Source organism: Protomyctophum parallelum (genome assembly GCF_964188405.1).
Source record: "Protomyctophum parallelum genome assembly, chromosome: 6".
Lineage (NCBI taxonomy): Eukaryota > Metazoa > Chordata > Actinopteri > Myctophiformes > Myctophidae > Protomyctophum > Protomyctophum parallelum.
Window position 1 is genome coordinate 22,029,122 of NC_139701.1, and position 15,332 is coordinate 22,044,453.

Sequence of the window (15,332 nt, forward strand, 5' to 3'; positions counted from 1 at the left end):
GCAAAGATTACCTTTGAAATGCCTGACAGAGAACAATAAGTTCCAACAAAAGACTCATCCATCCATATAAATGGATTATAAGCTCCATTCATTGAGCATCTGTCAAGTATGTCATGTTAGAAGATATTAAGAGTATTGGGTCATTGCTGGGATGGAAATGGCTTTTGTGCCAGCTATTACATCCACTAAGCATTTAAGATGCACACATGCTACCTTGGTTGTGTTCAATATCCTGAAAGGAAAAGAGGTTAAACATAATTCCAGACTGAAAATAAAGTCTCGGTTTGGGTCTCCGTAGAGCTGTTCTCATTGGCTGTTATTTACAGACATGATGTAAACCAAGTAATTGTTTTCCTGTCATACTGGTTTGGTGGCCAACGGTCTGTTAGCAGGCTGTTGAAACTCGTGCACCACCACACAGCAGAGAACAAGATGCCCATAGGCGTCACTCTGATACCTGCTACATGTACAGATATTTTTCTTTCATATCATTTGTGGATTGTGGACTCAAGTCCTATATTAAACCTCATGATACATACATCTCCAATGTCAACTTCTAGAATTCCTTCAAGCATGGAATGCAGTTCGACCTTTACTAAACAAACCACCACAGACACACTTTCCTATTAAATTACAATCTAGAATATCATACATCATGATATCATATCAAGAGGTCTATATGCAAGCAAGTAATACGATTGTACCATGTAATGAATGCAATGGTAACATTCTCTCATATCCATTAAGCTTAAGGCATGTTGACACGTTGACATGTTACAAAGTTTCATATTCACTGTTCATAGTGTGTATTATATTCCTTCATATATTCATTGGCTATAGGCTATATGTAATTCCCCACTGGTGATCGACTGTATATTTATACTTTATACTAGTGTATAATAGGCTATCATATTTATTCATAGACTGTACATGTCAACCCAGTGCAGATGTCTACAGTGTTTGAATTGATCTATTAAAAAAAAGTTTATTTCATTTTTGTTTTTTATCTTATCAATCAGGTTTGGTTCCTGTCTTCGTTCATGTGCCTTACTACTGTTGCTGCTGTTAACTTTATTTTCCCTGGGATCAATAGCGGTTTATCTCATCTTTCAGTTCTATTAAATCAAATCCGTTGCCTTTTACAGATTTTTGTAATCACATATTTTGCACTGTAACTTTTTATTTTTAATTATATTCTGATGAATTTCTTTTATAGAAATTGCAGAACAATTTAGATTTCTAGCAGAAAGAACAGCACCACCAAAAGCCTTTCTTACATACTGTAGTAATATCTTGAGTGTTAATGTCTTAATGCATTGAATACACAGGAGTCAGGACCACAATGGAAACAATCCCCTGGGCTTTTTGTGTTATCCTTTTAACAATCATTGTAAATCATACCTCTTTACTCATTGCAATTAACTGTTAAAGGTTTTCAAAGTAGCCAAACATGAAAAAGCTAATACATTACATGTCATTAGTTGGAGTATCACAAACGCCTTGTTATATAATATTCAAGAACAAAGCCCGGGCATAACAGGGATTGTATTAGGGCATCGTCTGGGAATGCCCATATATGGACCTGTTCTTTTTTTTATTGACGTTTTCACATAGATTTATATGTGTAATTGACTAGATTGACGAACATGCTATATATGGCCAGGGCTCATGGCCATCGTAGAGGGGTTGATGATGTCAGACCGACATATGGATACAGCCATATATGGAGCGTGTCATGTGGCGTGGCGGCAAGCGTGTCATGAGGCGTCGTGATCTTCATATATGGAGACGGCCATATATGGAGGCGTGACCGACCGACCGACGGTTTTGCAGGTTTTCATAGTAATCTGCGGCCTACTGTCGCAACAATTTTAAGGCCATTTTAAAATAAACTGAAGGTTATGTATGTACTGTATGTGTAAGTCTATAATGATGAATATTTATTTGATTTGTCATCATGGATACAAATCAAATGTACACTGAAATAGCTTTAGATTTTGAGATTAGTTTTAGTCGCTTGAGTCAACAAAACAAAGTTATTGTAGATTAATATAAGATACTGGCGTTATACTGAAGGACAATATGTAGTTAGTTAGTTACCCTGAATGACTATCACTATAACCTCAAAATCTCACAAAAAGTGTGAAAAAAACCTGAAAATAAGTGTGGAAAAAAATGATGGTTTGTTGAACTAATAGCAGCATATATCTATATTATACATATAAAAATCACACCTGTGTGAAGTGAGCGGCGCAATTGTACCGTGTGGGGATCCCCGCAACATCCAGACCCCCAGGAACGCGTCCAGGGGGCCGCCCCGGTTCCGGCGAGCCTTCCCAAGTCCGAAACGGTCGAGAAATGACAGAGACCATGTAGCTTTACGTGATCGGACACGTACACATGCAAGTATACACGTACCTTGCTGCGAGAGTGAGGTCTAGCCAACACCAACTCGGGATTCCTGGATCGCTGCCCTCCACAAATTCCTATCCAACATCAGGTTCTTGAGCTCTGCAGTGTTGTCAGCCAAGCTGTCGCGCCGCAGCACGTCTACATAGGTGGTTTGCCTCTTTCCCCTCCAGGCTTTGCCCTGGGTTGGCTCCCATAGGGTCAATTTACTTGCCTCAAGTTCTGGGTGCCTGACGCAGTGCCCTGCCAGCCTCATACACGTACACATACAAGTATACACGTACACATGCAATGAAGAGAGGGAGGGAGAGTGTCTTGTGTGTGCACATATTTATGTTCCTCGATATACCTAAAAATGCCATCGAATATTTTAACTGGTAATATTCAGCATTCATACAGTAAATATGAATTGCAATGATTAAATGTTGTAAACTAGTGAAAACATGGGATATCAAAGCTAGTTTTGTTAGAAAGGAAGGACAATAGCCTGCTGAAGGACACATTTCATACATACAAATATTTAACTGGCAGGTCCTTGGTCACCAATATCAAGTAATGACCTTGACCCACCTCATAAAGATTATCCTCTTCAGTGTTGTACAGAAGAATATGCATTTTTAGAAAGTGAATCAAGATTTACTCAACTCATCACATAGATAGGGAGTTGGGTCTTTGTGATGCCACACACAAACTCCTGAGGTGAAACATTACATGCGTCTAGAAACAGGCACCCCAGGGGCTCTCGGACAGATACCGGACCCCAAGCCAAAACATTCACTTACGAGAGATCCAATGTACAGATTCTCAAGAAGCTGCTAATACAAAGTGGAAACAAAAACAGCTTTCTTTCCTGGTCAAACTGGAAACCAGCTTGGAAACCTTCCAGTGTGCATCCACAACAAGTACACAGCCTTGCTTGATGTTGATACAGGCTGCTCAAAGTGTCCTGTTAAACTTCCACACAATGGTCCATCATACTGTATGTCTTAAGAGTCATGTTTTGTTTTGTATTAACTCAGATACATTTCTTAATCCATATATGGAAGCCGATTTGCACCACTGAATAATACAAATAACGGCGTATTTTTCTTGCAATTCTAACATTAAAGCTGAGCACACAACTCAACGCTGTTGCTAAAATATTTTACCTGGCTGACTTGAGAGGTTTATCATACTGTACTTACTACCTCTACTTACTTTAACTTGATTTCTATCTCATCCAGTATTTATTACTATTACTAATATTGTTATCTTGTTAAATTGTATTGTTGTATTAGCATAGCCTGCTTGACTGTGCTTCTTGCTGCTTGTACTGTACCTGTAGGATTAAGTTATTCTCTTGAGCATCAATCATTGCACAATTTTGAATGTCACGTGATGACAAAGTGGCACAAATGATATAAAGTCAGAATTATGAGGAACATACTTTAAATGTATACAGTTCCAAGTTCTTCCAACTGAGCCTTTATATTTATAAGAATCATATTGACCATATTGACAGAAAGAAAAATACAAAAACCTTGTCCATAATAAATATACACTACTATAATCTATCTATAAATTCATGATATCTGTGTGTGTGTGTGTGTGTGTGTGTATGTACAGTATGTATGTATTTATGTATGTGTGTTGTGTGTGTGGCATGCCTCACACAGAACCTATGGGCATAAAAGGGACAGATAAAAGGGACAGTATATATGGATATATGTATCCATATATACTGTCTGTAGGCATAAAAGGGACACACACAAATTCAACAGCTACTCTGACAACTGGTAGGCCCACAATGGTATTGCGTTCCGAACTTGCATCGTGCCGACTTGCATCGTTCCCAAGTAGACCGGTTTCTAACTGGCGCTGGTCTAGTTATAAGCACTCGTAATGATCGAAAAACACAAATAATTTTATAATGATGACATATAATGTCAAGCATCTTAATGCTGTGTCCAGCAATTAAAGCTCACAAGAGATGTGGTGTGGTGTGGATTAAGGAAACAAGAGCAGACCAAGTACATCCTAAAATTATATATGACAATTATTTATGTCCATGAAGTCCAACCACCCACATCTACACACATGCCAATGGCAATTGGCATGGCAAAATATGGTCCTCCTGTATCTGTCCAGCAATTACAGTATAAAATGTGTTATTATTGATTACTCAATAATACTCAGTTGAATATAATACATTAAATGTGTTTGCACACCGGTGCGCCGAATATCGGAGGACGTAAAAAAAATGTTGCATACTGCCGCCAATAATTTCGTCCATAGCCCCTACCGTTTTTTTTTCGTACCGGGTCGATTGTATCCGTTTTCTGCAGCTCTCTAGTGGGATCTAGTGAAAAAACACACCAGTGTGCAACCACCATATAGATATGGGCATCATAGAAAGTATTCTGTAAGAGCTCTATTTTCCTGTGATGGCAGCACAATGGTACAACAGTACATGTAGTTCTCATACATTTGATTTTAAACAATTGGTTGTGTTGCATCATGGGACATATGGACAACTCTGAGTGTGTAAACACATGTTTAACACTTTCAGAATTACATAAACACTGAGGATTTTGCCATGCTGTGTGTTCTATAAGAAAATAAATGAACTTGCTGTGGCTTTGGTAATAAGACATCTTTATTGATCATTTGGAGAGACATGCTAGATCTCTGTACAGTGTGAATAGAGAGCCAGGTCTGGATTGACCAAGTGAGCTCCACAGGGCTGTGACAGAACATACGCACCCTCAGGGAATGGCCGTGGTTTCCACCCTCGTAAACAGACCCCACCACGATAAGCACATTCTCTGCTGCATCACCTAAACCTTGGTCCATTTCTAGGAATGTTACAACGATACTTCTTACTGTGGGGAAACAAGGGTGGAATTTATTCCATAACAAATAAGTAGTACAAATGAGTGTGCATGGCAACTGATCAATCATTCTGTCCTTAGTTATAAATAAACAACCCTTCCCAAAAAGTGCTCTGATAACAAGGCTCCATGGTCAGTAATGAGAGCAATACATTCCAAAGTTTGAGGGTAATAAATACTTGGGACAGAAATACAATACAAACAAAGAAACAAAAAAACGGAAGAGGCAGAAAAGTCGGCGATACAGGAACATGATACACAAGGACATGACCTACTCTTTTCTTTTTGGTACAGTTGAGTAGAGCAGGCATTAGTGAGGATATGACGTGGAGAACATGACACACTAATGCCGGATTCATAAGTGGTTGCGCATCAACCACATGGTTGCACAACGTATTGCGTTGTGAGCTTGTAGATCTGCTATTTGTGTTGTGCGCAACCAAGTATAAATCAGGGCGTTAGGTCACGACTGTACAGTACAACTTCTCTGGTGTGCCAACATGAGCTCGTCTCTACACACCTTCTCTTGCCATTCACAGTTCTGAGAATTTCCGGTGGGAGATTTCAAGTAGGAGGCTGCTTGTAAACAATTGCATTGACAGCAAACTCCCAACGAGTCTCCTCACATCACATCAAGCGGGAGCTGAGAAGCTTTCGAAATAAATAACCATGAGCAAGGAAGAAAAACAAACTAAATATTCGTGTTCATTCTATGGGGGTTTGTTCTGTTCAGCATTCAGCATCTGCGATTCAACTGGTCTCATCACTCCCCAACCAACAACAGAGGGAGTGTTCCAGCTAAGATCTCTTGTAGTGCTGGACGCAACTCGGCCTCGGCCATATTATTTGGCTCATTGCTTGTGTTAGGAACAGTCCGCAATCATTGACTCTAGTGCTCTTCTATTGGAAAGATGTGTGGAGAATTTGTAAAATGTTGCATTCTACACTAAATTCCAAGACACAGTACTCCAAATGTTATGTAGATAATGAGTATTTTATAAGACTTACAGGAACTACATTTTCACTCTAATCCTAAAACAGGTTCTTAAAAAGTGCATTAAGATCTCACTTCAAAGACGATTCAGATTAAAGTAGTGTTTCTCATCACTGGTTGAACAGAACACCAGCACATTAATATACCTGGCTCTAAAAAATAAGACCAGATTCCGTTAAAACAACATTACAACATTGCATAATGCCAACTTCGGTAGTGGTAGTAGTAGTTACAACTTAGAACACAAGCAGCAAAGTAAACCTCATCTCTGTGGGGGACACGTCTAGTGACAGGTTCCTATGAACCTCGTTGCTCGTTCCAGAGTGACAACTGGGACAGGGAGTGGAATTATGTGGCTGTATTATTTACAAATGAAGCATTTCATCACTTCATATTCACCTGAAAGGTCTACATGTGCAAATTAGTCTTTTCTTTGTTTGACGGGAATGGAGCCGTTCTCACAAGTGAATCGAGATCACCATGTCCCAGTGGTGACACCGATCTTCACACTACACAAATGTCTGATTTCTACATATACACGTACAGCATACAGAATACCACACAGGGAACGTTGTTTTCAAAGTGTTCCTCTCTGAGGCAAGGCAAGGGCTTCTACTCTCCAAGTAATATGTGCTGCTGTCCACTGCCCACACACTGCCACTAAAGTGATCACGACTACACAGACATCACACAACGGTGGCAGATGTCACTGGAGAGAGAAGCCTGATTTATACTTCGTTGCATGCCGGTGTCGCTCCCCAAAAATAGCAGCCATTTTCAGCGTGCGACATCATCGTACAACGTATAAAATTAAGCATGAGTGTGTGGGGTGGGGGGGGGGGGGGGGGGTGGGCTGTGAGATGCTCCAAACAAACGATGAAGACCATCACGATGTGGCATGACTGTGGGGCAGAATGACACCAACATGACGGAGCCCCTCTGTAACTGCGTTCTAAAAGTGGCCTGTAAGTATATTAATTTACACACGCACGTGACAAAAAAAATGATGCCCTGAACTCAAGTATGCAAGTAACTGGTGTAATGTTAGCAGGTTACATATTCACGGTCAGACGGTAACCTATACTCAAAATAAAAGCGTATTTTGTCATGCATGCGGTAGATATTCAGACGTTACTGCTCCGTTTGTCCTGTCTCTTCTCTCCGTTTCCAATCAAGCTCGCTCTGTCAGAAGTAGAGAACTTGGTTGGCGTGGGTGCATCTTTTAAAAACAACCTTCCAGAGAGATTTCCCTGAATGTACAAAAATACAAAAGGAACAAAAAGGAAAACTATCATTCTACCTTTCTACTAAACAAGGTATACACAATTACACATGTGGGACATACATAGAGGGGGGCGTGGGTCTTTTTGTTCATGACTCTCTCTCTTTTTTTAGTTTTTGCAATTTTTAAGACTTTTTGGCAATTTCATTATCAAAGTTAAGCTACACTGCTCTATACCCCAAATATGTGTGGATGCCAGTTCAAACCAATGACCAACACTCGGGCAAGGAGGCCAAATTCCAATGTGCAAACTCAACTGGGATGTTAACCGATAGGAAGCAATACAACAAGCATGTGGTGAGAATGATGTCTTCCAGTGCGGTCCGTGTGCTGGATTAGCAGGAGCAGCCTCCCTCGCTAGTCGCTGGCTCTTGTGGTTTGTCCAACTTGATGTCGATCACTAGAGACACATGTTAAGGAGGTTGTTGCAAACCAAAAGTAATACCGTATATAACCCATGCAAGTACAGAAATAAGTATAGAACAATAAGGCTCATGAAGCATCTAGACTCTGTTTGGTCTACTCTAGATTCTAGAGTGGTCTAACAATGGACCAGGACCCATTTTTGGGCCACAGAACCAATATTATGGATATTCCCTTTTTGTAACATTTCCTAGTCTTTTTATTTTTCATTATTAAAAAAAATATATCATAAATAAAATAAAAAATAGATTTTCCTTAGAAATTCATGAATGAAAACTAAAAAACAAATACAAATAGTGAAAATAGCCGTTCTACATGCTCACAAATGCTTATTCGCAATTAAATAGGGTTTAATGTATTCTTGTAACTTTGGCTCCCCGGGAGACACCAAATGTATCTTTTGGGTCTCGACCTGAAAACTTTGGGAAACACTGATCTAGACTGCTCAGGTCAGCTGGGACTAGACTGCTCTGTGACTCTGAGTCAGAACCAAATGTGGAGAAACCACTACATAGAGAAAACTGCAGGTCTGCCACAACTATGATGACAAAGCTGAACCTTTCAGTTAGCCGCTTTTCATGTGTTTCTGTTATCTTAATGCTCTGCCTCAATACTTAATGTTTTGTGTAAAGCACTTAATGTCTTGTTGTTCAAATGTGCTATACAAAAATAAACTCGGCCTTGCCTTATGTTACATTATTGAACCCACCACTATTATGGATCCCTGCCCCTAGAATGCAGTGGAAAGAACAGATGTCAGTGGTGTTATGCTCTAGCACTGAGGGATGTTGCTAAAGTAGTGATTCTTAAAATGAGGTCGTTCTTGTAGATTTTTGCTACAGTATCATGATGAACTATAAAATAGGGTATTAATTTAAGAAAAAAAATAGGTAAATATAACAGAGATACATATATGAAAATGTGGAATACATTTTTAAGAATTGACAAAAATATTCTGTTATGGGGTCCTTGGCAAAATCTGTTCAGATGGGGGTCTGTGCAAATACCTATCAATTTGAGGGTCCTTTAAATGAAAATGTTTGAGAACCACTGTGCTAGCCTGGCTTCTTGGCCAGACTCATATCATATTTTTTTGCCACTGGCAGATTTGCATCTGGCCACTGCAAGGCTACCACTACGCTGGAGTGCCTCCTCTGTTTGGAGTGATGTAATGAAGACCTGCAGTGTGGCCTTAATGGCATTAGATGGTGCCATTTCCTGCTGAGTCATTTGCTGTAAAGTGCTAGAAGCAACAAAAGGTACTGTAGGGCGTTGACAGCCCAAATGACTCTCTGCTCTCTCTTTATATTTAGACTCCTGTGACAGCATATTACCAGTCACACATCACGCAAATTTTACAGTGTGCAAGAATATGTGTGTATGCAAAACGCACGCCTTTCCCACCTATAAGGGATGTCATTATGGTGGCGTCCTCTGAAGGGCAACCTTTCATTGTTACGCATGTATATGCTTGTGCATTCCCATAGGAAGGGAAATGCACAGGCCCTTTCTCCACAACAGACCACCCTGTGTGTGCTAGGGTAATGGTTCCCAGTGGTGGAGTGGCCAGGACGTACCGGGCATATTCCCGGTGGGCCGCGACCGTAGGGGGCCGCTCAAGTTATATGATTTTTTTTTAAAGAAAGAAATGGACAGGCAGGCAGGCCAATAGGCAGCAGGCCACTGGGAAAGGTCCCGGTGGTCCCGCAGACCAGTTCGGGCCTGCTGCCATTCTGCCAGTGCCATCATGATAATTTCACTGTATCTGTATCAGTGAGTGAGAAATAAACGCTCTTCTATCTTGAATCCTTTTGCCAGCATCATTCTTATGAGAGCAACAAAGGGTTGTGTAGTTGTCTGTTGGTTTGTATCATTTATGTTGTTCTGTAAAAGTGGTGGTATTAGGGCTTGTTTGTTTGTGTGCCTCGACGGAGCGGGCGGTATAGTTTCTGCTATCTGCATGCTGGTTTTGGTCCCAGTACAGCCCTGATGGTTCCCAAACATTCATGTCAAGGACCCCCAAATGTATTAGGCCAGGAAGCCCATTTGAAAGGATTTTGTGCCAGAAGAAGATTTGTGTTCTTAATTTCCAATTCCAAATTTAGCAATTATTTTTTAGATTTTTCTAACATTTTCAAAAATAGCCGATGTGAGCTTGTAGATCGGCTATTTTTGAATAGCCAATGTATTAAAATATGATGCAATATTAACTAATTTAGCTGAGGACCCCCTGGAACCACCTCAAGGACCCCTGGGGGTTGAGAACGACTGTATAACGACGGTATAACGTGTGGTCCCCTGTGGTCACCTGCTATACATGAAGGGGGGCGGGGCTATTAGTTTCATATTACAATGATGTGCCACAGGTATAAGGCCCCAAGCACTGCCCCGGTCTCAACAGACTAGCCAAGTCAAAGTTTTATTATAGCCCAATGTCTCAAATGGACTACAAGGGACTATGTAGTATGTACACAGATATACTGTACACAGCTAAATAAATGTTCAGCGTACTTAACCTATTGTGCAATGTAGGGAATGCCTCAAGCGTTGTTTGCATTCCAAACGAGAGAAGTGCCGTTGCATAGGAAAAGGGGGAGCTTGTCCTTAATTTTCAGATAAAGAAGGTACTAAATTGGGAATAAGCAACAGTGTAGCGTTCTGAATCTCTCTTATCGACATGGCCGCACCGTGCGTGTGGCGAAAATAGTCACTCTCTACAGCTCACAACGAGCATAAATCAGGCGCAGACTGTACGTTCTGCAGCAGCCATGTAGTGGAGATAATATGCAGAGTCTGTAGTGTAGAGCAGAGGTTCCCAACCACTGGTATACTAGCGGTACTTGAGCCCCCCTCTGGTGGTACTCAGAGGAGTCGCCCAAAAAAGACTCAAGTAGAATGAAATATTTATATTAATACAGGTAGTTCTTCTAACCAAGCAATTGGTTGAAATAGGCTCTCCAGTTGTTGCTGAAATGAGCATGACGGCACCTAGCCGTTAATAGAAGATTTGAGGACGGATTAATCACATTAGAAATATTATCAGTTGAGCTGATTAAAAGAATAAATTACATTTTACTCCTGTGTTAATAGCTGAATAGGATGGGGCAGGTCTACGCTCCTGTATTTGTATAATAATCACTAATCAGTTGGTGGTACTTGGACAGCCAGATATATTCTGTGGTGGTTGAAACCCCCTGCTGTAGAGAGAAGAAGAGCTTTGAGCCTCACGGGCCCTGACATCCACCATAAATCACCGTGACTCACCCCATTCCCCAATTTCAAACAGGCAATTACAAGAAAACGGAAGATAATAAATATCCTCTAAAATATCTACGGGAGAGTTCCCCCGGCTCTGCCCGGAATCGCACCGGCTTGCGTCACCAATTCATCCTCTAACATCAATGGGATATAGGAAGCTTCAGATGACCTACTATATAAACACTATTACTGCCTGTGTGTGTGTGTGTGTGTGTGTGTGTGTGTGTGTGTGTGTGTGTGTTCTGCACCATCTGCTGTGCAGTGAAACCAGGACATTGTCCAGCCACGAATTCAATTGTTATTATTTGATGTGAGCAGGAACGTAAACATCACAGTGTAATGGAATGGATAGCATGTGATATACGCGCGTGTGTGTATCTCTAGCACACACACGTTTGGGATGGTTTTCTTCCCGTGTCCTTTTTTGTATTCTCTTGCTATAATTTACAGTACTTCTATTATGTACCTTAACTACTGCTGGTGACTGAATTTCCCCTGCAGGTCTATAAATATACTGTAGATATTTATCTCTCTATATCTACGTATATGGAGTGGACATCTAAATATCTATCAGTGGTGTATATTATATTATTTGTATCATTTCTTTCTTTCTATCCATCCATCCATCGTATCTATAGACTATAAGGGAGCAGCGTAATGTTACCTACACCCCAGGAAACGAGCTCAATACCCACTGCATTAAGAGACAAAGGGCTGTATTTTGCGTGTCTTAAGTACCAGGTCTTACTACCTAACTTGAGTAAACTAAAGACCTGGAGGCGTGATCAATGCTCTTTGGCCACTCAGAATAGCCAAATGGCATTGATCACGCCTCCAGGTCTTTAGTTTACTCAAGTTAGGTAGTAAGACCTGGTACTTAAGACACGCAAAATACAGCCCTTGGCTGGTAAAGCGTCACCAGTCAGCCAGCCATCCATCCATCCGTCATAAGTCTTAACAATGTCCTCAACCCTGTTCTCACCCTCACATGGCTTATTCCCACACCCATTAGCTCTCATTAAAACCCTGTTGAGAAGAGGAGATAACACTTACTGGACACCACGAGCAGTGACAAGAAACACATTGACCAAAGGTCAATCAAACTAATCAATTTAATTGACTAGCCCTTACCCGTTGTGAGATATCCCCCCCCTTGTGGCCGTGGGGGGTACTGTACCCGGTGCGTTTTTAATTCACTAATAAATAAATTAATAATCATTAATGTGTCAAATAAAAAAAAGGGCTTCGTTACGCCCTCCATATTCATATGGTCAATGCCTGTGTGAAAAGTGGGAGCGATTGGTGCAGGCAATGAGGAGCTACGGCGGTGTTTCTGACACACAGACAGACAGACAGACATTGATGATGATGATGATGATGATAGTATGATGATTATAAAGGATACTGTATAATCGATGATCTATGAAATTAGTCGATTTTCCAAAATAGAGAAAGTTGCAGATCTGCAAGCTCTCAACAATCAATGTGTACCGTTGTACAGAACGGGGCTCAAGTGATTTAGTCTATTCTTAATCTATTCTAGATTTTCTTTTTCCAATGTCAATTCACACACACACACACACACACACACACACACACACACACACACACACACACACACACACACACACACACACACACACACACACACACACACACACACACACACACACACACACACACACACACACACACACACTTTTAAAATCAACCCCCCTCCTCCCCATAAATGAGCAGAGGGTGCTATCTATCTAGTACCTGAGCAGCTCTGAGGGCTGGGGGGATGATAGGGCTGACTGCTGCAAAGAGATCAGACGGCTAATGAAGGCCAGACAGATACAAGGCGGTGGGCTCCAATCATTAAATGTTGATTGGAGCTTTGTGAAGTGCTTCTAAAACTTTTTCATCTGTCCCCCCCCCCCAATTAATATGTACAGTATTTGGCTGCACACCCCTCATCTGTAGAGATTTTGTGTCGTTAAAATATTGTGTGAGCTTGAAGATCTGTGAAATTGGTCATGTTCCTATTTTTTATTCTTTATATTTTAAATGAAAGTGAAATTGCTTATATGCGTTTGTGTGTTTCATAAATATTCAACTAATGAAAAGTATTAACAAGAGCTTGTGACAAAATAATTACATTGTCACAGGTTTTTCTTTCCCCCCCCATTTGCTGAAGAGTAAGACATATTATTTTCCACCTGACAGCGACAATATCAATCTGGGGGGTCGTTGTTTGAGAAGCAGTGCGCTAGAGAGGATGACCGCCGCAGGGCGCCACCTATCAGGACACACCCTGTCAGACAGCTTCACATGGAAGGGATAATGACAGCGCTACGACATGCAACGCATTGAAATCAAAAGATACTTTCATAAATCACTCGCCGGCAGTTACCATAGAGATGACGCCCTGCTGCTTGCAGGGGAATAAGAAAGACCACTGGGCTGTCCAAGATGAATTCAGAAACCCAAATTAAACACGCCGTGGAACAATCTACCCTGCCGTCTGAGAGGGGAACAGTACATCCTGTTCAACTGGTCTGTAGCAGGAGCACAAAGATTAATATGCTGTCTCTATTCCCAGGTGATAGTCTAATAAAGATGGACTTAGTTGCATAGAGCAGTGATTCCCAACCTGTGGGCGGGGGTCCATTGGTGTGCCGTGATGATATTGCAAGTGGGCTCCCAAATAATAGGCAAAACACTACGATTGTAATGATAATGTAAAATTAAGATTAAAACATTAATGTATAAAAAAGTATTTTTCTCTAAAACCTTGAATGAGTTTTCGTTGACATACCGGAACATAAACTAGGAACTTCAAGTATACTATTAAAGATTAAGGCGATGAGGCCATGTTATGGTAATGAGAGTTGAAAATTAGACCTAAAACCTTGTTCCACCATGCCTTTCAAAATTAATTGTTTCATTTTTGTCTTTATGACTGAGTTAAAAGATATTCATCTCATAGTTTGAAGACAGATATTCAGCACACATACTGAGCCCCACAGATACTGCTGTGCCGGTATGATGTGTTCACAGATGTAAAACTAGTGAGAGACAGCTACGGCATGGAAAGGTTTGGGAACCTCTGGGCTAAATATCCAGAGTGAAACTTTTATTTTTTTAATTCCACAATTTAATACATTAATGCAATGATATTAAAAAAGAAAATGTACTTTGTAGGTTTCACGCTTGAATACGAAAAAAATTGCAACTTTCACTTGTAGTCCATGGGCCAGACCAGATATCGGTACCACTCAGGGTGACGAAGGTTACTTATATTTTTTTCAAAGATCTATGTCTGTAGATGATATTTTGGTATGATAGACCTTCCAGAGTGGTAGCTAAATCATAGTTATCACCTCATGAAGTATACCCGCCCCTTCAAGAAATTGCATTTCAGATACTGGTACATATCCTGCTTTAGACTCGTGTACAGGACATCTGTCAATGCTTCACAACATTGTCTCTGGTATCATTTTAAAGGGGACATTGTAATCTTTCATTCAAGATAAAATGTGATCCTTTCTGACCAATATAGAGGTTACTAGAACTCCTTGAACTGTAAAAACCTAGGCGAAAAATACAATTTCCGCCTAAATTATATACTATCTTTTAGCCCTGTGTCATCTAGGAGCAACAGGGACACAAAATTCAAAGTCTACAACACGCTCAGGACCATAAGGATTCAGAAAATGTATAATATGCCTATACTATCTCTTGCCATGGGTGATTGTGAGCCTTAAATTGGAAGAGCAGTACAAGTACATGATTTTCGCCTAAGCAATATAGAATTGGGAGTCGGGAGTCGGGTTCAGATCCCCGAACCTGGAAGGCGGAGACAGGCGCCGCGAGGCGCCCAGTGCGGTAACGCAAACGACCCTGGAGAAGCCGGCGGCAGCCCCGGGAAGAGTTCTCTTTTCTTTGTGAAGGGCAGGGCGCCCTGGAATGGGTTCGTCCCGAGAGAGGGGCCCGCGCCCTGGAAAGCGTCGCGGTTCCGGCGACGTCCGGTGAGCTCTCGCCGGCCCTTGAAAATCCGGGCCAGAAGGTGTAAATCTCGCGCCAGGCCGTACCCATATCCGCAGCAGGTCTC

At 41.1% G+C, this 15,332-nt stretch overlaps 1 protein-coding gene across 2 annotated transcripts in view; it reads right to left on the bottom strand.

Moving 5' to 3' along the window:
* Positions 1 to 5,032: 5,032 nt before the first annotated feature.
* Positions 5,033 to 15,332, bottom strand: part of rab6ba (RAB6B, member RAS oncogene family a) — a 93,161-nt gene continuing 82,861 nt past the window's right edge. Inside the window, exons 8-9 of one of the 2 annotated variants that reach the window (XR_014569448.1) lie at positions 7,813 to 7,955; positions 5,033 to 7,523 (exon numbers count right to left, since the gene is read on the bottom strand). Coding sequence is in view for 1 of the 2 variants with exons in the window: in XM_083768246.1 (XP_083624372.1) it covers positions 7,891 to 7,955 (65 nt within the window). In the remaining variant the exon portion in view is untranslated. Of the gene's footprint in view, positions 7,956 to 15,332 lie in introns of both variants that reach the window. The other variant, XM_083768246.1, reaches the window with a different exon arrangement.